The following is a 25770-nucleotide window of genomic DNA, read 5'->3' on the forward strand; positions in this document are numbered from 1 at the left end:
AACTAATGATTATTCTTAAAGTATGCATGCATTTGGCTACAGCAGGTACAAAACAGTAAATGAAAGAATTGTATAAAAGTTAGAAAACTGTCAGCATGAGAAGTCTGATTAATAGTTATCTTTTGGTTTGTAAGGATTTTTTCCGAACCAAATCACCAGAGGCCTTAATTGACAAATGTCGGGTCATTAATCCAAAACACGTGAGAGTCCATCCCTCCTCTTGATTTCTGTTCTGCCTCCCTGTGGCCGACATACTTACGAGATCTTGGCACAGACGTTGCACTTCCATTTGCGTGAGCCGGCGGCCGATGCGCGACATTCGCTGCAAATGCGCAGCTGGCACTCCTCGCAGAGGTCACCACGGTCAAAAATCAGGCCTAACGTCTTGAGGCAGCGAGCACACTGCCTCTCCTCGGAGTCCTGCGGTGGACGGGAACCTTTTCGCTTGATCTCCAGCAGGTCATTTTTCAACTTTCTGCAATGCGAAAGAGAGAAGCAAATAAGCAAACAAGAGAGAAAGAAAGAGACAGAGAGAATGAAAACCCTTACCGTATCCTTTTTTCTTCACGTTTCCTCAGCTTCTCATCTTTCTGCAGCACTTTCAGGATCATTTCCCTTTCATGTTCCAACAGAAAGGACAAATTTAAGTTGTCACCAGCTTTCTCCATTTTATCCATGGCCCAAATCAGCCAGAGAAATCAGCCAAGTGACTGTTTTAAAGGGGGAGTCAAGGAGTCAATAGGAACTACATTATGCTGTTGGGCTTCATTACGACCTGCAAACAATTAAGTGGTTCCTGTGCTGTTGGTATTATTAATCTTGTGATTTGCGAAGGACTAGGTGTTGCTCCAGCATTTCCTGTTGAAGTCCAGATGAAAACCTTCTAAGACACGACCCTCCTGATGAAATCCTAACAAGAGAAACAAAGACAGACCTCATTAACATGAATCTGGCATCAATAATTTCATTCAAATATCCATGAACTGGAGGTAAAAATCCCCATTAAACATAATTAATAAGCCTATCTTTTGTCCAGCTCTAATTAAAGCAATAATTAAAATGAGACAATTCCTTTCAGTATTATAAGACGAACTGAAAGTAATTGGTAGATATTTGACAGCTTCACAGCACCTTAACAACCTATCAATTATTCCTGGAGTACAGCAGCTGCATTTTTCTACTTCCATTAGCAAAAGCTGTCCAGCCTTTTTCCCTAAGAGCCATGACTAGACTTTTACTTGTTACCTGTACACCTGCATACCAGTCGTTATAGCAGCATGGCTTTTTACTGTCCCTGGAGACAACAGCAAGAATAGAGATGTCTATAAATGAATCACCACTATGTACTGCTGGGTAAATTTCTGTTAATGTGTATCTGAAGCAACAGTAGGGCTGCCATTTCTGTTTTCTGATGCACCAAAAGTATTCCCTTCTCCCTCCAAATACTTGAATTCAGGTGTCCCCATCACTTCTATGGTTACAGGTGTATAAAATCAAGCACGCTAGGGTTGTAGACTTCTTCTAAAAATGTTCGTAAAAGAATGAGTAGCTGCAGGAATTTAGTCAGCAGAGTACCATGATAGGATGCTGCATGGTACTCATTGTAAACGTTTTATGAAACTAAATATTCCACAGTCAACTGTTAGTGGTATTATAACAATTGACAGTGATCTGGAAATCCAAAGGGTAAGTCTGGGTTCGGCAGTTTCCTGGAGATGCAGTTTCCAAGATGATTTGGAAATTTTCATGCTCCCAATATTGTGGGAACAGTGCAGAGTCCATGAAGACATGCATGGAGGGGTTTGGTGTGGAAGAACTTGATTGGTCTACACAGTCCTGCCCTCAATGCAATGGAATACCTTTTGGATGATTTAGACCAGAGACTATGAGCCAGGTCTTCTCATCCAACATAAGTCTGATCTCACAAAAAAGCTTCTTAATGAATGGTCAAATGTTCCCATAAACACACTCCTAAATTCTATGGAAAGCCTTTTCATAAGAATTGAAACAGTTATAATTGACATCATGTTAAACCCTATGGATTAAGAATGGGATGTCACTATACTTCAGGTGTGTGTGAAGGCACGTGACCACATATTTAATGCAATTTAGTGTAGATCAGGATACCCAAAGAGATTCTAACTATAAACTTTATCAAAAAGGAAAGTTTTAGGCCCATTCATAAATGTACACTGGATGTCTACCTCACAAACACAAACTGGGAGCTGGTTTTACAGGAGAGGAGCATGATAACTAAAAGATCTGCCTCACAGACCTTTTAGAAATCGAGGCTCCTCTCCTATGAAACAAATTATTCTTTTAAAGCCACAAAAATAATGTTACACCATTCCAGTGTTTTAAAGTAATTTGAGTAATGAGATGTCAATGAAACTCAGTCATTGTGAAGCATAGAGTAACTCAATGCTGCCCCTCCCCTAGTTTTTGCTGCACACTGGTGGTTAACAGGCTAAAATAAGGTCTAGCTAGCTACCAGAATAGAAAGGCAGACAGATAGCTCTGTCTATTATATTTCAAAATGTAGAGCTCACAATATATTTTGATTTTGCCAAAATGTGTTTCAATCATGAGTTGGGGGGCCTGAAAGATTTTAAAGTTCATAGAAGGCAGTTAAGTGCATGTCTTTCTCTTCTATGTGGAGTTCAATCAAGACATTTTGCTCACGATTTGCCATTTCTTCTTCAGATTTAGGATTTAGGAAGGCCAACATTAAATTAAACAATATTTAAGAACTCAGATGAATGACACATTGATTATGCCTTTCCAAAACCTTTTCCTGGAAGCCTCACTTCTGTAAATATGGTAAAAGCTGCATGTTAGCTATCCATCCTCTGAAACACTCATTCAGTTATTAAAAACACCTTTAAGAACAGTTTCTTTGGATCAAAAACCTTGATCTTACATCTTTTGCTCTGGGAGGAAAGTTCAGAATTTGTAAAATGGGAAATCAAAGAGTTGGTTGCATAGCTGCTGTTACTTTTATACTGAGCATATTTGCTTTCTATATCATCACATTTGGGAAGCATAAGGATTAGGAAGAGTGCAGGAACTGAACCATTAACCCAACAATGGATGTGTTCACCGCCTAAGCCAGCGGTCACGATAACAGATGGTCCACTATGAGCGATGGAAAGCAGTAAAAATGTCCCTTCTTCATGTAGAGTGGGAATCATGAGTGGCTTTGATTACTGCTGAGGTCTCATCTCTGAGAAATAATGTGCTCTGGATCATAAAACAAATCAACATTGAGCAGCAGCTCCTGATTAATGAACAGATGGAAGGAATTTGCTAAGAAAAAAGCTAAAAATAAATCTCCTTCTTCAGCCATCAATGGTTCTTGAAACCAACAGAGTAATATGAGCAACAGAGCATTTCCATGAAGAAATCCTGCCAGACCCTGGGTAACTGAAGTTGAAGAATAAAAATTCAAAGGAGAACAAGTATCAGCATAAGCTCACACCAGCCTCCTCCTCTATTCATTCATCCTCTTTCTTCTCTTGCCTCTTCCCTTTACTTTACATGAATTACCACTAATGAACCTGCATCATTAAATCTTCATTTGCAGCCAAAGGCACATCATCAAATCAGTGATCATGAGCATTTTAAGCTGCTTTGCACCCTGTGAAGACCTATTTCTTTTGAAGCTTAAGATGTTCAGTGAATAAAGAAAACAAGAGGAGTTTGAAAATCCTGTAAATCTGAATTTTATTACAGTTCTAAATACAGACTTCAGCTATTGATAGACTGCACTCAGCCACAGCACCACTTGAACTACATACATCTACCAGCATTACAAGCAAGTAATATTTGGATTATTTCAGCAACCACACATCATTGCTTAGTATATCTGCACATAAAGTGGATACAGTCTAGGAAAAGTCAGGCAACTGGGATACTTTTTATATTAACTTACTGAATATTTCGTTAAAATGCCACAAGCTAAAAATGTTAGGCCAAATGGAAAAAAAAGTTTGAGCTTTCGATACCTTTTACCAATCCCTCAGTCTTTAATAATCATGTTAGACGTTTCTGGCCAGAAAAGGTCAGGTAAATTAAATGTCAGTATTCTGACTTTTGAAACCTTGTACCAACAATCGGCAGCTGTGAGCTCATTTGAAACAGATGCCTAAGACTCCGAATATTAAAAGTATTGCCAGAAAGCCGACAGAGTCTTTGAGTGAGTACACCGCAAAATGTTTTTAAAAGGCTGTTCCTGAGATGTTAATGAAGATGACAGATAACAGAAGCAGTGAGAGGGGAAAACATTCAGACAGAAACTGTTCTTGGATTATGAAGGTGGATTTTTTTGAAGACTGAATTAAGCCATTACCATTTTACTTAAAAATCAGTTCAGGTGATTAAGAACTTTTGGGCAGCAAAAAGCAATGGTGTGATTGGTTTCATGATAAAGCTGCTATCACAGCGCCTATCTAGCCTATGTTGTCATATTTAAAATCCCTTTCTATTTGGCCTAAGTATGAAGAGATAAAGCATATTTTGGGAATATTATTGCCTATGACGTTTTCTATGTTGCATTTGTATTGGGATTAAAAGTCTCTATAGAGTGTGCCATTGCATTAGGACAAAGGAAGCAAATATATGATGTGACAGCAACATTTTATTCCATACTTAATGGCTGACCACCTTGGGCTGAAAGTTCAATGTTTCAAAGGCTAATGATGACACTAAGCTGTCAACTAATTGTTAGCTGAATTACTCAAAAAGAAGGGCCAACTGCCCTGCCAAGTCAGCCACTCCAAGCATTCCCCATATCGCAGTTAGGGAACCTTCATCAGTGCAGACAGAGCACCTGCACAGTATTGCAAGAGAAATATGTAGAAAAATGGCAATATTGAAATGTTATTTACTTAAAGCTGGTTATCTTCATGAATGGATTCAACGTCAAGTCCTTCCTTTTCCCACAAATAGAAGTGTCTATGATTTCAATGGGAGTCTATGCAACATATAGGCTTTTCGATACAATAAAAGGTAAAAATATTCAAATAGGTGTGTCTTTTATTTTTATGTACAGGTCCTTCTCAAAATATTAGCATATTGTGATAAAGTTCATTATTTTCCATAATGTCATGATGAAAATTTAACATTCATATATTTTAGATTCATTGCACACTAACTGAAATATTTCAGGTCTTTTATTGTCTTATTACGGATGCTTTTGGCATACAGCTCATGAAAACCCAAAATTCCTATCTCACAAAATTAGCATATCATTAAAAAGGTCTCTAAACGAGCTATGAACCTAATCATCTGAATCAACGAGTTAACTCTAAACACCTGCAAAAGATTCCTGAGGCCTTTAAAACTCCCAGCCTGGTTCATCACTCAAAACCCCAATCATGGGTAAGACTGCCGACCTGACTGCTGTCCAGAAGGCCACTATTGACACCCTCAAGCAAGAGGGTAAGACACAGAAAGAAATTTCTGAACAAATAGGCTGTTCCCAGAGTGCTGTATCAAGGCACCTCAGTGGGAAGTCTGTGGGAAGGAAAAAGTGTGGCAGAAAACGCTGCACAACGAGAAGAGGTGACCGGACCCTGAGGAAGATTGTGGAGAAGGGCCGATTCCAGACCTTGGGGGACCTGCGGAAGCAGTGGACTGAGTCTGGAGTAGAAACATCCAGAGCCACCGTGCACAGGCATGTGCAGGAAATGGGCTACAGGTGCTGCATTCCCCAGGTCAAGCCACTTTTGAACCAGAAACAGCGGCAGAAGCGCCTGACCTGGGCTACAGAGAAGCAGCACTGGACTGTTGCTCAGTGGTCCAAAGTACTTTTTTCGGATGAAAGCAAATTCTGCATGTCATTCAGAAATCAAGGTGCCAGAGTCTGGAGGAAGACTGGGGAGAAGGAAATGCCAAAATGCCAGAAGTCCAGTGTCAAGTACCCACAGTCAGTGATGGTCTGGGGTGCCGTGTCAGCTGCTGGTGTTGGTCCACTGTGTTTTATCAAGGGCAGGGTCAATGCAGCTAGCTATCAGGAGATTTTGGAGCACTTCATGCTTCCATCTGCTGAAAAGCTTTATGGAGATGAAGATTTCATTTTTCAGCACGACCTGGCACCTGCTCACAATGCCAAAACCCCTGGTAAATGGTTTACTGACCATGGTATCACTGTGCTCAATTGACATGCCAACTCTCCTGACCTGAACCCCATAGAGAATCTGTGGGATATTGTGAAGAGAACGTTGAGAGACTCAAGACCCAACACTCTGGATGAGCTAAAGGCCGCTATCGAAGCATCCTGGGCCTCCATAAGACCTCAGCAGTGCCACAGACTGATTGCCTCCATGCCACGCTGCATTGAAGCAGTCATTTCTACAAAAGGATTCCCGACCAAGTATTGAGTGCATAACTGTACATGATTATTTGAAGGTTGACGTTTTTTGTATTAAAAACACTTTTCTTTTATTGGTCGGATGAAATATGCTAATTTTGTGAGATAGGAATTTTGGGTTTTCATGAGCTGTATGCCAAAATCATCCGTATTAAGACAATAAAAGACCTGAAATATTTCATTTAGTGTGCAATGAATCTAAAATATATGAATGTTAAATTTTCATCATGACATTATGGAAAATAATGAACTTTATCACAATATGCTAATATTTTGAGAAGGACCTGTATGCTAAGGTAATGTTTTAATATCACTTCAGCCTGTCTCCCCTGAAATGGTTCAAAAATCCCAACAAGTAGACTCATGTTCTACATCTGGTTCTTACTTCCGCCAAGGAGGTTATATTTTTGATACTGTTTGCCCGTCTGTGTTTGTAAAATAACTCAAAAAGTTATGAATGGATTTTGATGAAAATTTCAGACAAGGTGTGTATTAGGACAAGGAACAGATGGTTGGATTTTGAAGGTGATGTGGAGCACCATCTGGTCCCTCAGTCTGTCAGCAGCTCTATTACAGTAGTCAGACGTCATCCAGAGTGTAGCTCATCAGTATAAAAAAAAGCTGACAAACGTCAATGACCCTGCTGCCTTGGCGGAGGCCTGCGCTCTCTGAATGTTTTTCTAGTTTGAACTTTATTCAGTTTTTGGATGATCTGATAATGCTTAATCTCAATATTTTACAAAATTATTAGCCATTTACCACAAACATAAATTACGAGATATAACTTTAATCTTTCCAAAAAGAAAAGCTACCCAGAAAATGTTTTTTTTTTATTATTATAGATGTAATTTAAACAAAAACGTAAGTTAATGCTACTAATATTAAATTAAGAAAGTAGTAAGAAATTACCTGGGAACTCAGTAAGTTTTTTGGTATATTTCCTAACAGCTTGGTCCTCTTCCTGGGGTTGTTTATCTGCTTCAATGAATGCAGGGTAAAGTAAAACATTTTTGTAACATTATTTCAGTCTTTTACATTATAAATTTGAACATCAGAGAACAGAGGCAACATCTTATTATTGTTAAGTGTTCCTCTACAATATTATTTTATTGCATCAAAGACCCCACAAGTTGCACTGACTCCCATTCAAACCATAGTGATTACGTTCCCACATAAAGGAGCTGTGGGGCCTAAATACACAAATGTTTGAATACATCCGGCATAAAAATGTAAGGTACATGTTCTATAGTGTCACAGATTTAAGGACAATCATCCAAAGAGATGGTGCTGCTTTCATGGGGAGTTGGAACCTGCACCACACGGAACATTTGACTTATGTGGAGGACTGTTGGCACTCGTCTTTTCTCTAGTCTTCTTACCAGAGACACGAAGCCCAGAAAAAGGTCCCGCATGGAAAGGATAGTTTTTGATGGGTGAAGCCTATTGGGCTCACCTTCTATAATGATATTTAATGAAAAACTTTTAGGTCAGGTGTTAAACCCAAAACCTGCAACAGCCTGCTTCAAGATACAGTAGGTAAACTGGTTGTTGTACCACATGGCCTTTCAGTCCCCCCCAAACCTAGACATAAATGAAGACTTCAAAAGAGTTTTTCGATTTCAACACACTACATAGAAAAACAACTCTACACTAGAAACACCAAGTCGTCCGTGCACAAACTAGTCTCGGATCAACTGAAAGCCTGTGGCTGAGCATTTTGTGGTAAAATTGCACGTTTTTTTTTTTTTATGTAAAAGACTGTCCAGGATTTTATTGGATAAATGAGTATAATCCTAAATCTGTGATGCAGTGCATCTGTACCCATGGGTGCACTGATGGAAAAGAAACTGTTCTAACACTAGAAGGATATTGCTGAAAGAAGGATATTGCACTTCTCTGTTTTGAAAGCAGTTGCACAATAAACTATGGTGTGGAAAATAAAGCAGAACCACTTCTTGCTCTTATTAAGGCACAGGCTTAAATACTACATTTGGCAAGCTTTAAATAGCAGACTGTAGGCTGGCTACCGGAGCAGATAGTCTGACTAAATAACAAGCTGATATTAGCTTGTTATAGAAGATTGCATAGAGAAATCGGTTGATAAATAGACTCGGATATTTTTCAGCCTTGACCTGTTACAGGGCAATCGAATGTACAGTAGAAGTGCTACCATGTTGAGGTAGCAACAGCACTTTTCACTTGAGAGCTGTTACTGTGGGGATAAGACTTAAAGTTACCTGTTCTCACTATTGTGGTGTGTTTTAAAATGAAGTCAGGGAAAGCACAGAGATGTACAGGGGTGGACAATGAAACTGAAACACCTGGTTTTAGACCACAATAATTTATTAGTATGGTGTAGGGCCTCCTTTTGCGGCCAATACAGCGTCAATTTGTCTTGGGAATGACATATACAAGTCCTGCACAGTGGTCAGAGGGATTTTAAGCCATTCTTCTTGCAGGATAGTGGCCAGGTCACTACGTGATACTGGTGGAGGAAAACGTTTCCTGACTCGCTCCTCCAAAACACCCCAAAGTGGCTCAATAATATTTAGATCTGGTGACTGTGCAGGCTATGGGAGACTGTTCAACCCTGTTCAACTTCACTTTCATGTTCATCAAACCAATCTTTCGCCAGTCTTGCTGTGTGTATTGGTGCATTGTCATCCTGATACACGGCACCGCCTTCAGGATACAATGTTTGAACCATTGGATGCACATGGTCCTCAAGAATGGTTCGGTAGTCCTTGGCAGTGACGCGCCCATCTAGCACAAGTATTGGGCCAAGGGAATGCCATGATATGGCAGCCCAAACCATCACTGATCCACCCCCATGCTTCACTCTGGGCATACAACAGTCTGGGTGGTACGCTTCTTTGGGGCTTCTCCATACCGTAACTCTCCCAGATGTGGGGAAAACAGTAAAGGTGGACTCATCAGAGAACAATACATGTTTCACATTGTCCACAGCCCGAGATTTGCGCTCCTTGCACCATTGAAACCGACGTTTGGCATTGGCATGAGTGACCAAAGGTTTGGCTATAGCAGCCCGGCCGTGTATATTGACCCTGTGGAGCTCCCGACGGACAGTTCTGGTGGAAACAGGAGAGTTGAGGAGCACATTTAATTGTGCCGCGATTTGGGCAGCCGTGGTTTTATGTTTTTTGGATACAATCCGGGTTAGCACCCGAAAATCCCTTTCAGACAGCTTCCTCTTGCGTCCACAGTTAATCCTGTTGGATGTGGTTCGTCCTTCTTGGTGGTATGCTGACATTACCCTGGATACCGTGGCTCTTGATACATCACAAAGTCTTGCTGTCTTGGTCACAGATGCGCCAGCAAGACGTGCACCAACAATTTGTCCTCTTTTGAACTCTGGTATGTCACCCATAATGCTGTGTGCATTTCAATATTTTGAGCAAAACTGTGCTCTTACCTTGCTAATTGAACACTCTGCTCTTACTGGTGCAATGTGCAATCAATGAAGACTGGCTACCAGGCTGGTCCAATTTAGCCATGAAACCTCCCACACTAAAATGACAGGTGTTTCAGTTTCATTGTCCAACCCCTGTAAGAGGCAGTGTAAAGGCAAGCTATATTTGTATGGCATATTGGGACATGTCTGCTGTTCATTCAGGCTGCAAGATAACAAAAGAAAGTAAAATTTAAAGATGGTAACAGAGAAGCTGGACAGAGTACAGGAAGGTTGCTCTCTTTCATCTTGTCTGGCTTCAAACCTCTATCTATATGGATGAAGCTGAATTTGAAAATGCTGGCAGGCCTTTTGGGAATTTTAAAGTTGATATAAGGCTCTACTTTCCCTAGTGAATACACACAAAGACTGCTGTTTTTAGTAATGCCTACCACCTTAATCACCAACATAAGATGCCAAAGGTTGCTTCATCACACATGCAGCATGATGTCGCCTCTTTTTATATTGGTAGAAAATAATATGTCACAACAGAGCAGTATTCAGCATATATTTTCAATGATGACTGCATTTTCATATCTTATTGTTCTTGAAGAAAACACAAAATAAGTAAAAATTGATGTCAGAAAAAAAAGTTTTACAAAAATTCTCGATGGGAAATTGGCCATAAAATTTGTATTGCTGCTTTCCTGTTATACTCACGTTACACACAAAAATGTGTCATATTCTGCACAACAGGCTCTTTTTGTGGTTATTTGGAAGGGACAAATACAGTGAATATTGCTTAATTTGTATACAAAGAAGAATTTATGCATATAGGATTCCAGCCAAAGCTAATTTGCAACCACTGTCTCTAGCTAGGTTTTTGAGAAATAAAACATAAACGTAAAACTTGGATAAATAAAAAATATATAGAAACATTAAGGTAACTGCAAATGTGATTATTATAATATCTATCTAAAAAAGTCTTGAAAATATTGTACTTACTTTTATTACAACTGTAATAATATGTTATATTATTTTAGCAGGAGTAATGACTGCTACTCTTATCACATACTGGCCCCATTTCTAAGTAGTACTGAGCATCATTATGTTGTCTTGTGTTTTGTAAAACATTTTTCTCACGAGATTTGAAGCATTTTTTCTTTGTTTATCGATTTCTTGGTGTTGACCTTTTGTTAACTCATAGCACCACAGCTAATAAAGTTTGTTATCAATATTTAAAGCTGGAAGCAAAAGAAATACCTGGAAAAACACACATCACTAAGGCTTCCTGAGCTGCATAGTTCTCCTGATGGTCTGGGTACACATGACTAACACTGTCAATAAAGCAAAACTAATATTTATCTGAGTTTCTCTCATTTCACAGAGGAGATACACTGGCAGTGTGTGTGTGTGTGTGTGTGTATGGGTGTTGTCCTGACGCTGCCCTCCTTAAGTACACACGACATACAGTCCCTGGTGCCACTCGCTTTGCCCTGAGTAAACACGAGTGTGGTGTAAAACTTCCCAGACGAGGAAACACACTTTCAGCTCAGCTCTACACCAAACATCGGCGAGTCAGTTTTTTAAACATGCTCTTTTCACCTGTTCCACAAATCCTAATTTATGCTGTTTAGGCATGTATTTGGATAACCTGTTGCTGATCTGTGCTGTAGCATCTGCCCATGGGGCCAGAAAGCTGCCTTGTTGGTGCTTTGCAACTTGGTGGCCTTTTACCAGCTGTCAGTGTGGTGTTGCCTGCAGGCGGCCGAGCCTACAGACAGCAAAATCAATATGCCGAGCAAGAACCACAGGTGAGCTGCAGACAGCTGGTCTTTGGCCGGCAGGAAAGCAAAGCAGACCCGGTGAAAAATGAGCCAGCAATAAGCCAAAAACAGTTTGCAAAGGCTGGAGAGAAAAACATGCAACCTTGCAGTCAGACCTCAAGGTGACGCAATGCTGTCTGAACATTTTGTTTTACAATATATCCAAGCTCTCTTCAGCAACCCTGAACCTTGATGATGGTTTTATTAATCCCCTTTAACAAAACTGTGTTCATGCTTCACCCACCAGAGCATTTTGGCTCTGAATTGAAGAAGCTCTTATGTTCTCTGAGGGATAAGCCTCAGAAATATTTAATAAATTTTTTATTGTTCCCAAATCCTCCTTGAAGACCAAAAACAACAAAAAACTGATCCTCCCAACACGTGTTGCCTTTGTAGCCAAAGCTGGCTTTCCTCTAGCTCATTTCTCCACCTCGGAGCACCATGATACCACAGCGCAATTTTTTTTATTCATGATGATGAATGTCAGCAATACAGCTGAAACAAAATGAGCCAACAAATGTTCTGATTAATCTGTTTGAGGAATATTTTATAATTAAGCAGAGCACAGATCATCAGTCCATTGTGGTGAAGAGAGAGCTGAGCCGAAAAGCGAAGCTCTCGATTTACCGGTCGGTCTACGTTCCTACCCTCACCTATGGCCATGAACTTTGGGTCATGACCGAAAGAACGAGATCCCGGATACAAGCGGCTGAAATGAGCTTCCTCCGTAGGGTGGCCGGGCGCTCCCTTAGAGATAGGGTGAGGAGCTCGGCCATCCGGGAGGGGCTCAGAGTAGAGCCGCTGGTCCTCCACATTGAGAGGAGCCAGTTGAGGTGGCTCGGGCATATATACCGGATGCCTCCTGGACACCTTCCTCGGGAGGTGTTCCAGGCACGTTCCACCGGGAGGAGGCCCAAGGGACGGCCCAGGACACGCTGGAGGGACTATGTCTCTCGGCTGGCCTGGGAACGCCTTGGGCTCCCCCCGGAGGAGCTGGAGGAGGTGTCTGGGGAGAGGGACATCTGGGCGTCTCTGCTGAGTCTGCTGCCCCCGCGTCCCGGTCCCGGATAAAGCGGAAGACGACGAGTACGAGTACAGATCATCAATCTGCCTTCCATGGTAGATTCTTCTTTTTTCTGTTATGTTTGTTTTCCCCTCAGGCCACATCTTTTTGCTCGTCTAGCTGCTGTGATTAAAACAACAAATATCTTTTCTCTCAAGGTATTTGTTTTATCCCTTTTCAGCAAATGTGCATGACTCTTGAGGCTAAAATATGCCCCAGGCTGGAGGTTTGTGTCAACAGTGAGGGGACAGTATGAAGTCAATTAAGATAAATGCAAATAGCACAATATTTTACTCAGCATTTACTAATGCATCAAGTTATACTGAAAAAGAGCTAGAGGGGATAAAATATTCAACATTAACAATCATTACTATAGTGTGTGAATTTCCAAAGCACTGCATACAGTATATACAACAAAACACCATAACATAAAGAGGATTTATGCTAAATTCCATGGAAATAAACATCTAGCACTCAACTGATCCATGAACAAATGCAATCTCAACACACGGCCCGTTTGGCAGCCGTTCTGGAAATTTGGTGGCTTTCACTTCTTTGGCTTGTTCTCAGGGTTTTCAGGTACGCTTTAAAGACTTGTTTTCCACACAAACCAGATATTTACACACTCTATATAAATGACACTCTATATTACTTTCCGTCATTAAATCTGACAAAATCTTACCTGATTTTAGGGCTGTTGGATGACCTGAATTATTTCTATTTGTGAAATCACCGGAATAATAAGAAACCGTTTTTAAAATATTTTAATGACTTTCTTAGAAATCCAGATTTTACAGATCTTGCACCTAGATTGCTTTGCCTTAAGATAATTTGGGAAAACCAAGATCATTATGCCATGGTTTTATAAGCTTGCTGGTACTGACATGGGTTTAATAGACACTCTGAGACAAAGAACTGTTACTCCAAAAGCAACATAAAAAGCCAGATTACAGTTTAAGAATGGACACAGGGAAAAATACCCACATGTTTTAAGATTTTTCTGGTCTGATAATCAATGTGTGCCAAGTGTTTTACCATAATAATCATTGCTACAAAATGAGGAAGCTTGCAAAGCTAACACCATCCCAACTGTGACGTATGGTGTGGCAGCATCATGTTATGTGTATGTTTTGCTGCAGAATAGACTGTTGCACTTCATAAATCAGATGGCATAATGAAAACAAAAGCGCTACGTGGAAACATGGAAGCAACATCTCAAGCAACAGCCAGGAAGTTACACCTTGGACTCCAATGGCTCTTCCAAATAGACAATGACACAAAGCAGCCAAATTGGCTACAAAGTGGGTTAAGGAAAATAATGCCAATGTTTTGGATTGGCCTGATAACAGACTCATAGAAATGTTGTGGGAAGACCTGGAAAGGCAAGCAACACATCTCCAGCTGTGAGTATAATGAGGAATGGGCCAAAATTCCAGCACACTATTGGTAAAAGTTTGTGGAAGGACACCTAAAACTTATTGACTCTTGTTACTAAATACTAAGGAAGTGATTGTAAACTGAAGAATTTTTTTATTCTCTAAAAGAATTTCCCCATTATTGTGGAATTTTGCATATATAAATAACTTTGGTGATCCTAACTTCCTTAAGGCATTGATGGTTTAGTCTGATTTAATGTCATACAGTAAGGAAAACAGGTTATGTCTTTTTTATACAGTGTGTTTAAATATCTGGTTTGCTGATTCCCCTGCACAGCAAGCGAACAGGTTTTTAGACTTTTTTTTCTTTAGTTTTGTATTCTGCTCCAGCAATTCTTCAAATAAAATTTATTTCTAGGTCTGAATGCTACCCTTAAATAAATGTTTCCATTTAAAGCCATAAACTGCATTTTGTTCTTGAAAGCTATCTTCAAACATAGGCATTTATTTTACTTTTACCATGGAAACACGATAAATTAACTACCTCCCAACCACTCAAGCTACGTCTGGCTGCTGCAGCAATAAATGTAATTAATAATAAAAAAAAAATTTAAAACAATTCAGGGAACATTTTTCTCTGCAAATGTGTCAAGAGTACAAGTTGACTTTTCATTTCTGTTCACTGTTTTCACTGGACTTACAGGATTGAGACATTAGATGAAGTCTAAGTAGTTGATGGAAAAATGTAAGTCATTCTTATACTGAAAATTGTATTCCTTCTTCAGCTCCAGCCTTGTTTTTGCTGCCACAATGATTTCAGGTTTTTTCAAAGAGCTGTTTGGCCTTAGACACCATAAATATAAATCAAACCGTGGCTCATTCTCTGTGAATTAGAGGGTTGTTTGTCTCTGTGAGAGGTTAAAGATTTTCTACTAAATGTCTGCAGAAACAGAGGTTCTAAGGAATTTGATTTTAGTGTGAAAAAATATGGACCAACAAGCAAGGAGGACATCAATAAATGGGTTAAAGATTTAAATTTTCTTGCACTGGGTTTGTTTAGTCTTGAGATTTTACGAGAAAGTTTTGGTCATCAATTTCAATCAGTAGTCAAACTTTTTATTTACATTCCTTTCGTTTATCATGCCACTGCAATGTACTTTTAAAAATGTTTTTGTCATCATGTAAAGCACTTTGAATTGTCTTGTTGCTTTGCCTTGTCTTAAGGAAATTACATAAATTGCAATTCTCACACAAATGGATCTAAATACAGTGAAACTATGCCATTAACTGAACATATTAGACATTTTCAGAGTATAATACAGCTGCATTGGCTAACCCTCACTTTCTGTAAATTTATATTACATTTACATCTGTTACACTGAAAATGCATGGCCCCTAACTTTACTGTGATTCACTGGAAGCTGAATCAATGCAACACACATGAGTCTGAAAGCACGAGGCACAATGTGTCTCTGAAGACCATTAAACGGCAAGCTTTTAGAGTCTTTCTTTAGTCAGAGAGCACAAGGTTTTCTACATATATAGACAATAAACTGCCTCTTAATGTAGGAAACGTTAATTATTCATCCACAGGTCAATATCAAAACACTTCATAGCTACTTACACTGACATCACACTGTGTTAGGTATAAATAAACTGACGTTCATTGGGATTTTTGGATAAACACTGATGTTTTGAACTTGACTGAAAAGACAAAAAATAAATAAAATAAAAATCACAGAAACAGACTTCCTCCATTTTTGCTAAACATCATATTTAAACCCACATATCAAACGATGAGACTGGCCGTTAAAAGTAGCTAAATGCCTAAGTTTTAGAAAGTCTGGAGAAAGTTACATAACATAACACTGATTAAGCAAATAAAATGTTTGATCGGCTTTGGCAGTACCTTGAGAGCTGATAATCTCAAACAAGTAACACAAAACATTAAAGATGTGATTTTATGAAGCAATTTTCTACACTTTAAAACCATGCTATTATAAAGTACTCAGCTCTCTATAGATTTCTTCTGTTTTTGCTTTTGTGACACGTTTAAATGTCTCATATCTTTATAAGCTTTATAACAGACAAAGCTTTTTGAAGGGTTGCACTGCAGAGTAGTTGGTAGCACAGTTGCTTTTGAGAAAGGAAGGGCCGTGGTCTCTCTAGATTGTCTAAAGGTATGAATGTGTGTGAGCATGGTTGTTTGTCCTGTGTGTCTCTGTGTTGCCCTGTGATGGACTGCCTCTTACCCAATGACCGTTGGAGATAGGCACCAGTCTCCCCATAACCCTGCATGGATAAGCAGGTATAGACAATGCATTTTGTTTATGAAGGACAAAAGCTATTCAAATCAAACTGTCCCTATGAGAAGTAATTTCACCCTACACTAATGACTGGTTGTGTCATCCTTGGTGGCATCAACAGCCATCAGGTGTTTGCGATAACTGTCAACGAGTCCTATCTATCAATGTGAAGTTTTGAGCTGCTCTTCTTTGCAGAATTCTTTTAATTTAGCCAAATTATAGGGTTTCTAGCACGAATGGCCTGTTTAAGTTCACACCATAGCATTTCATTTAAATCCAGACTTTGACTAGGCCATGCCAAACTTTTTTTTTTTTTTGCCGTTAGGAGGTGCACTTGCTTGCTTTGGATTACTGTCCTGCTGGATCGCCTGAGTGTGCTTGGGCTTCACATCACAACCTGAAATCACAGACTGAAATTCTCCTTCAAGATTTAATGGACTTTCAGAGAACCGAATTTATGTTTTTAAAAATGATGGTAACTCATCCAGATCCTGAAGCAACGATTCAACTCCAGACGACCACAAAAACTCCACCATGTTTTACTATAGGTATAATGTTTGTTTTGCTTTGTTAGCTGCATGCTAGATGTAACAGGATCGGCACATTCGGAAACATTTTATTTTTATCTCGGTAGTCCAGAGAATATTTTTCCAAATGCCATGAAGGTGACCCAGATATTTATGGCAAATGTGAGACGGGCCTTTGCATTCCTATTTTTCAGCACTGGTTTCACCTTGGACCTCTCCCTTGAATGCCATTTTTTTTTTTTCCTGTTGTATCATAAACTGATCTTAGCTCAGGCCTGCAGTGCTTTAAATGTCGTTTTAGGTTCTTTTGTGACCTCCTAGGTGAGTTGTTGATGCGTTGCTGGAGTAATTTTGCTAGGCCGGCTTAACTACTGGTGCATATTTTCTCCAATGTGGTTCAATGAAATCCCAGAGCCTTTTCAGACTGATAGATGTCAGGGACTTTGTTTCTCATATGTTCTTAAATTTCTTTAAATAGTAGTATCGTGTGTTGCTTTTTAAAATCTTCTAGCCCACTTTAAATTGCTAGATAGGTTGTACTTGAAGGATTTCTTGATTCTACACTTTAGGCAGTAATCAGGCCTGTATATGACTAGTGAAATTGTGCAACAAATGTGTTTCATCTATATATCTGTAGGAGGGTAAATACTTTTTCGCAGCACAGTAAATTCAGAACCAGATTCCCATGTGAAAAATGTTATCTCTTCTGTGTTTTTTTTTACTAGTTTTATTCTAATTACTATTTTATGATTGTTGGTGTAATTGTAAAGCACTTTGTTCAGCCATTGTTTTTACATGACCTATAAAACTAAAAATGACGTTTGACATTTGAAATATGTATGACCCCCTCTCTTTTCCAATGGTTATGGTCAATCTGACAGAGAGAGGTATCCCAATTGTGGTTTTTAGTATAACAATGACCATCAGTGGGTTCTAGATGGACAAACTGTCTACTTTTAAGGCTAGGCTTAAAACTTTCCTTTTTGATAAAGCTTATAGTTAGAGTGGCTTAGGTTATCCTGGGCTATCTGTGTAGTTATGCTGCTATAAGCTTAGGCTGCTGGAGGACACAATGACCACTTTCACCCTCTTCGCTACATTCTCACACTACTCTCCAATTTTGCATTATTTGCTGTTATTTTATCTTTTAACTTTGTTCTCTCTATTGTCTTCCTAGAAGCTACACCTGACCTGACTCTGTGTCTACTTGTGACACCTTTCTGGAGAAGGGCATCGTCCGAGCTTCAGCTGGCAACAACTTAATGCTCACCCTCTACCGATGATCCACATGGCCCTGTCTTTTAGTGTTTAAGCCTTTCTCTCTCCTAGACATGGCAATTGACTGAGCTTCTACTGTGACTAACTATGTGCTTTCTTTCAGACTCTAACCTTGAAAACTGGCTCAGAGTTTATCTGTTCTTTCTTTCTAGATGAAACGATTAAAGGAGCTACATCCACAAACTTTTACTTTTCCTTCCCATAGAAAGGACTCCTGGATCAGTGCTTATTTGTTCTCTTTGTGTCTCTGCTCTGTTCTCTCAAACCCCCAGTCAGTTGTGGCAGATGGCCGCTCACACTGAGCCTGGTTCTGATTGGAGGTTTCTTCCTGTTAAAAGGGAGTTTTTCCTCTCTATTTTTGCTACATGCATGCTCAGTATGAGGGATTGCTGCAAAGTCAACGCCAGGGACTGTCCACTGTCGCTACATGCTCATCCGGGAGGAGGGAATGCTGCAAGTCACTGACTGGATGCAATCTGCTGGGTTTCCTTAGATAAAAAAACTTTTTATCCAATTTGAATAAATAACTGAATCCGACTGCACTGTTCAATGGTTAGGATTAATTGGAATGTATGAACCTGACTGTTGTGAAGATCCTTGAGATGACATGTGTTGTGAATTGGAGCTATATAAATAAACTGAATTGAACTGAAATTTAATTGAAATAGTTTTAAAGACTTCAATATACAGTGTTGACTAAAATAACATAAACAACAAAAACAATAAATAATTAATCAATGCAGAGTATGAGGATTATTGTCATAGCGTATTGCCATTATGGGCTGCACGGTGGCACAGTTGTTAGCACTGTTGCCTTGCAGCAAGAAGGTCCTGGGTTCGATTCATGTCTGGGGGTCTTTCTGCATGGAGTTTGCTTGTTCTCCCCGTGCATGTGTGGGTTCTCACCGGGTACTCTGGCTTCCTCCCACTGTCCAAAGACATACCTGTTAGGTTAATTAGTCTCTCTAAATTGCCCTTAGGTGTATGAATGAGTGTGTGCATGGTTGTCTGTGTGTTGCCCTGTGATGGACTGGCGACCTGTCCAGGGTGTATCCGCCTCTTGCCCATAGACTGCTGGAGATAGGCAACAGCTCCCCCACGACCCACTATGAAATAAGCGGTAGAAAATGACTGACTGACATATTGCCATTATCTAATATACACAACATAAATCAGAAGAAATAATCATAAGCAGCAGCAACAATAAATTAAAAAACTGATCGTTTTTCTATATTTTTCATATGTTTTCACATTTATTCGAAATGAAATCCGAAATGCAATAACATCAGTGTGTGTTTTGTTATACGTGTATTTATCATTCAAGCCAAATATAAGCACTGATATTATGGAAAGAAACTTGTGCCATCAGAAACTGAATTTGAATTGCTCTGACTGAATTTGTATTTTTGTTTTTGAAATTAAATGCGTTGGTTTGAAAATGAATTTCGCTAAACTGAAACTGAATTTTATGGTTTGAAACTGAATTCATTTGTATTTTGTTGTATTAAAAATTCAGTTTGATTACTTTCACTTTCAGGTCTATAATTCAATTTCAGTTCCAAAATTCAGTTTTTTGTGTCACACATCCGGGTCCTTGAGGATAGCCACAGATTAATCAAACACAGATGCGTCGATTTACGTTTCACATCAGGTTAAACTTCCTTTACGGCATGTTGAGCTGGAGCAGTGCATCATACATGAGCTTGGCGGACGTCAATCACCAAGTCAAATGAGCATCTATAAGAATGGTCATGTAAACAAATGATGGTCAAACAGTAACACTTATGCTACCTGCAGCTATTAGCTAAACATGCCAGATTAGCATAGTGTGCCGCCGGTTTTACATGTTTCTCTTGCCCTTACCTCAACGTAACTTCTGTTGCCTAGCAACCGCGTTAGCGTGAAGCGCAGAGCTGTGAATCCGACCAAATGGAGCCTGAAGGTTAATACCTCTGTCTCTACTATAAATAACTACACGGTTTTTATTTACCCTTTTACATATTGCTGATGGCTTAAAATGCTGTTTTGTTTTAAAATGTTATTGTTTTATGATCTTGTTCATTATTTAGCCATTTAAAATGTTGAAAATATTTTTTGTGTTTATAGATATAAATCTAACACTAGATAAAATACATTGATGACAAATACCATTTGTTTAATTTATTTGTAAAGCTTTCAACAACTTAAACACTAACATATTAACTTTAGGAGCAAAGTTTAAATCAGTTTATTTGCAGAGCATAATAATAATAATAATTATTATTATAATAAATAAACCAAACATTAATATTAGATTTCATCTGACGGAATTATATCTAACTTCCACCCATTGGGGAAACCCAGCGGGAGTTTGAAGACAATGTGCCGGTAGTCAGCTGTTCTCTTGGGGTTTAGCGCACCTCAACCACCCGGTCAGCTGACAGCTGGCGAGGCGAGCGGCTGCTGGGGCAGCGGACGAACACATCGGCATATTTGTGCAATTAAGCGATATCTAGATAAACTGATCAGATATTTTAGGTTTACACATCTACATTTTAATCTAAAAACATTGTAAAAGTTCAGTTGTTTCACAGAATACGCAATATATCCAATTTTATTCACAGCTTTTCTCTCTCCTCCGGCCTTTGCTACTTCCGTTTGAACAATCTACTTCGACCCGCAATGAATCATGGGATAGGGTGAGCTTTGGAGGATACACCGGACCCATCCTTCAAACACGGGGAAAAGGACGCTTTTGTTGGAACCTCGGAGATTGGACCGAATTTGTCGCCTCACCCAGGACATTATCGGCCTATAAATGCGTCCTTCTAAAGGATGCAGTCCTGAATTTGGACACAGCAATAGAGAATGACATCCATGAATCAGTAAATCTGTGTTGGATTAATCTGTGGCTTCAAGAACCCGGATTTGTGACACAAAAAACTGAATTTTGGAGCTGAAATTGAATTTCAGACCTGAAAGTGAAAGTAATCAAACTGAATTTTCAATACAAAGCAAAGCAATTTTCAACTGTTATATTCAGTTTCAGTTTTGTGAAATTCATTTTCAAACCAATGCATTTAATTTCAAATGACACAAATACAGATTCAGTCTGAGCAATTCAAATTCCGTTTCTGATGGCACAAGTTTCTTCCCATATGATATTGACATTGAAAAGCAAATCAAGTAAAACATAATTAGTATGAAAAAAAGTATTTACTAAAAAAATTTATCTTTTTCTTTCAACCATCTTTTGAAACACATGTCTGTAATAACTGACTCAACATACTTCTGTGCTAGTCACGGATTGTCCATAACGAACACCATGTTCAAACATAAGGGTGTCCATCAGTGGACTTGGCACCAGGACACCCTAGGCAGGAGGTCGATGATCGACTTTGTTGTCGTATCATCAGACCTTCGGCCGCATGTTTTGGACACTCGGGTGAAGAGAGGGGCTGAGCTGTCCACTGATCATCACCTGGTGGTGAGTTGGATCCGCTGGAGGAGTTGAAAGCCGGACAGACTTGGCAGGCCCAAGCGCATAGTGAGGGTCTGCTGGGAACGCCTGGCAGAGCCCTCGGCCAGGGATGTATTCAACTCCCACCTCCGGGAGAGCTTCGACCAGATCCCGGGGGATGTTGGAGGCATAGAGTCCGAGTGGACCATGTTCTCCGCATCTATTGTCGATGCTGCTGCCCGTAGCTGCGGCCGTAAGGTCTGTGGTGCCTGTCGCGGCGGCAATCCCAGAACCCGGTGGTGGACACCAGCAGTAAGGGATGCTGTTAAGCTGAAGAAGGAGTCTTATCGGCTGTGGTTGGCTTGTGGGACTCCTGAGGCGGCTGACGGGTACCGTGAGGCCAAGCGTGCTGCGGCCCGGGCTGTGGCAGAGGCAAAAACTTGGGCCTGGGAGGAGTTCGGTGAGGCCATGGAGAAGGACTACCGGTTGGCCTCGAAGCGATTCTGGCAAACCGTCCGTCGCCTCAGGAGGGGGAAGCAGTGCTCTGCCAACACTGTTTATAGTGGGGGCGGGAGACTGCTGACCTCGACTGAGGACATTATCTGGCGGTGGAAGGAGTACTTCGAGGATCTCCTCAATCCTGCCATCATGCATTCCGTGGTGGAAACAGAGGCTGGGCACTCGGGGTTGGACTCTTTCATCACCCAGGCTGAAGTCACCGAGGTGGTTAAAAAGCTCCGCGGTGGCAAGGCTTCGGGGATGGATGAGATCCGCCCTGAGTACCTCAAGTCTCTGGATGTTGTAGGGCTGTCATGGTTGACACGTCTCTTCAACATTGCGTGGCGGTTGGGGACAGTGCCTCTGAACTGGCAGACTGGGGTGGTGGTCCCCCTTCATAAGAAGGGGGACCAGAGGGTGTGTTCCAACTACAGGGGGATCACACTCCTCAGCCTCCTTGGTAAGGCCTACGCCAGGGTATTGGAGAGGAGAGTCCGACCGATAGTCAAACCTCAGCGTCAGGAGGAGCAGTGTGGTTTTCGTCCGGCCGTGGAACACTGGACCAGCTCTATACCCTCTACAGGGTGCTCGAGGGTTCATGGGAGTTTGCCCAACCGGTTCACATGTGTTTTGTGGACCTGGAGAAGGCATTCGACCGTGTCCCTCGTGATGCCCTGTGGGGGGTGCTCCAGGAGTATGGAATCGGGGGACCTTTACTAGGGGCCATCCGGTCCCTGTACGAGCAGAGCAGGAGTTTGGTCCGCATTGCCGGCACTAAGTCGGACCTGTTCCCAGTGCATGTTGGACTCCGGCAGGGCTGCCCTTTGTCACCGGTCCTGTTCATAACTTTTATGGACAGGATTTCTAGATGCAGTCAAGGGCCGGAGGAGGTCTGGTTTGGGGACCAGTGGATTTCGTCTCTTCTTTTTGCAGATGACGTGGTCCTGCTGGCCCCCTCTAGCCAAGACCTACAGCATGCGCGGTGGCGGTTCGCAGCCGAGTGTGAAGCGGCTGGGATGAGGATCAGCTCCTCCAAGTCCGAGGCCATGGTACTCGACCGGAAAAGGGTGGCTTGTCCTCTTCAGGTTGGAGGGGAGTTCCTGCCTCAAGTGGAGGAGTTTAGGTATCCCTGGGTCTTGTTCACGAGTGAGGGAAGAATGGAGCGGGAGATCGACAGACGGATCGGTGCGGCTGCCACAGTAATGGGGGCGCTGTGCCGGTCCGTTGTGGTGAAGAGAGAGCTGAGCCGAAAAGCAAAGCTCTCAATGTACTGGTCGGTCTACGTTCCTACCCTCACCTATGGCCATGAACTTTGGGTCATGACCGAAAGAACGAGATCCCGGATACAAGCGGCTGAAATGAGCTTCCTCCGTAGGGTGGCCGGGCACTCCCTTAGAGATAGGGTGAGGAGCTCGGCCATCCGGGAGGGGCTCGGAGTAGAGCCGCTGCTCCTCCACATCAAGAGGAGCCAGTTGAGGTGGCTCGGGCATCTATACCGGATGCCTCCTGGACGCCTTCCTCGGGAGGTGTTCCAGGCACGTCCCACAGGGAGGAGGCCCAGGGGACGGCCCAAGACACGCTGGAGGGACTATGTCTCTCGGCTGGCCTGGGAACGCCTAGGGCTCCCCCTGGAGGAACTGGAGGAGGTGTCTGGAGAGAGGGACATCTGGGCGTCTCTGTTGAGTCTGCTGCCCCCGCGACCCGGTCCTGGATAAGCGGAAGACGACGAGCGAACGAACGAACATACAGCAAATGAGTGGTAAGTTTAAACATCCCTAAAGTCCCTAAAAAACCCACATTAACTATTTTATGGGAGGAGATAAGCACGTTAAAAATACTTTTTGACAGATCATAAAAAGTTGTTTGAGAGTAATGAATTTAGCTGCTGACATAAGGCCATATGTCTCAATGTTTAGGATAATTCCTAGGTGGTCAGTTGTTTCTAATATTGCTTTTAGTTTGATTTTCAAATTTTTAGATTTATTTTCCCCTTTTTATTTATTTGTTCTGATTTTCCTTGGTCAGTTATATTTTCCTAGTCCAGCTGTTATTGTTTGTCTTATTTTGGTAATGTCTGTGATATTTGTTCCTCTATTGGTTAGCCACTAGAATCGCCTGGTTTGTTTTCACCTATGTTTTGCCACTCCCAGTGTCTGTATAGTTTCTGGATTACTCTGTTAGTGTTTTCTGTTCTTGTTTTTTTGCCCCTGTCTCCAACCATCATTCAGCACAAATCAATCCAAGTAGATTTTTCAGAATAACAGCGTTCAGAAGACAAAACCTCAATAATTGTATAATAATAATAATAATAATTGTTCAAAATGAATAAATACAAGGTTTTGGAAATAGTGCTCTAAACCACAGGCTACATACGTACAACATACATTAAGTTTCAGGTTCAGAGGTAAACAGCATTATAATTGCATTTTATCATATTTTCCAATATACTGGTATTATATCACAATTTCATGGAATCAGCAATGGGAGAAAATAATTAAAATACCAAAGTAACAATCTCAGCCATACTGTCAGTTTTTAGAGTTTGCAAACATCATGAATTAGAGATTCTTTTAATAAAAAATGACATCTGTTACCTCAATAATTATAGTAACAATGACATATGAGATAATAGTTTTTTAAGTGGATATTATTAACTTTTGAGCCAAAGATCTGAAACTTTAAAATTATTTCCAGTGATATTTCAATACATCAAATCACATTAAATCACCTTATGAGACAAACATGTAAAGACTGAGGTTTGTCTTAGTGTGTTAATATTGTTCAAAGCAATCTAGTAGCTTGAAAACAAGACTGCATCTTGCTGTTTAGTTTTAAAATGCTTCTCTTTCTTCACTAACATGTCCTTGTCTGTACATAGCAGCTGGCTTCAGCATCCAGTTAAATATTAATGGGAGCAGTGACCTGAAAAGAAAAACAAATAGAAATGAAAATGCATAAAATTTTGCTGCAATAGATAAACTCCTTTGGCAGTTCTTAATTCACTGCTAGAGAGCTGGTTTGTAATGTTGTTTTGTTTTGCTATATTATTATTTCAGGATTTGATGATCCATACATTAAGAATTTGAATATGTGTGAATGGATACATAAAGTCTTGTTTCATTATTCAGCACATTTGTTCAACACCTGAACCTAAAGTTAATCATGGAAAAGGTCCAATCTCTGTATTTTCTTTTGTACCAGGATGCAAAGAAGCACAAAGCTCTTAAGATTGACTTCTGAAAATAAAATGCATAGTCAGACTCATCTAATTTACCAGGAGAGAGTCTAGGGAAGGAAAGTATTCTTTCAAAAGCAGCGAGAAGAAAAACAAGCCTCATGCTGTGAGGTGTCTGAAAGAGATCACGTTTAGAAATGCTTTCTAGCCTGCTTATCTCGATTTAAAGAAAATGAGGCCAATAGGAGTATCCTGCTATCTCTGCAGCGCATCTCCCTGCATGTTGTCTACTTCCTGTGATCAGATGTGGAGCCGTATTCACTGCTAGGTGAAATCAATAGCCCAACACCATCTCTGCAAAAAGCTGAAGATGAGATGTTTCACACCAGAGGACGGTGAAAATGACCATAAGATTTTGTCTATTTTCTGTTTTATTAAACATGACATGTTAATTCAGCAGGAACGTATTCCTGCCTTTCATTTAATTGTATCTTACTGCTTCA

General features: G+C 40.6%; 1 protein-coding gene and 1 long non-coding RNA gene across 7 annotated transcripts in view; one reads left to right on the forward strand and one right to left on the reverse strand.

Moving 5' to 3' along the window:
* sytl5 (synaptotagmin-like 5) overlaps positions 1-25770 on the reverse strand; it is an 81246-nt gene that overhangs the window by 30124 nt on the left and 25352 nt on the right. For all 6 annotated transcript variants that reach the window (XM_047370540.1, XM_047370541.1, XM_047370536.1 and 3 more), the window contains 2 exons: positions 550-910; positions 260-475 (listed from right to left, as the gene is read on the reverse strand). In XM_047370540.1, coding sequence (XP_047226496.1) covers positions 260-475; positions 550-677 — 344 coding nt within the window. In that variant the 5' untranslated portion in view covers positions 678-910. The remainder of the gene's footprint in view (positions 1-259; positions 476-549; positions 911-25770) is intronic.
* Positions 1-25770, forward strand: part of LOC124871325 — a 38615-nt gene that overhangs the window by 12724 nt on the left and 121 nt on the right. Inside the window, exon 2 of the long non-coding RNA XR_007038998.1 lies at positions 25535-25662. This is a non-coding gene — a long non-coding RNA (uncharacterized LOC124871325). The remainder of the gene's footprint in view (positions 1-25534; positions 25663-25770) is intronic.

This window comes from Girardinichthys multiradiatus, chromosome 7 (genome assembly GCF_021462225.1).
Source record: "Girardinichthys multiradiatus isolate DD_20200921_A chromosome 7, DD_fGirMul_XY1, whole genome shotgun sequence".
Taxonomy (NCBI): Eukaryota; Metazoa; Chordata; class Actinopteri; order Cyprinodontiformes; family Goodeidae; genus Girardinichthys; species Girardinichthys multiradiatus.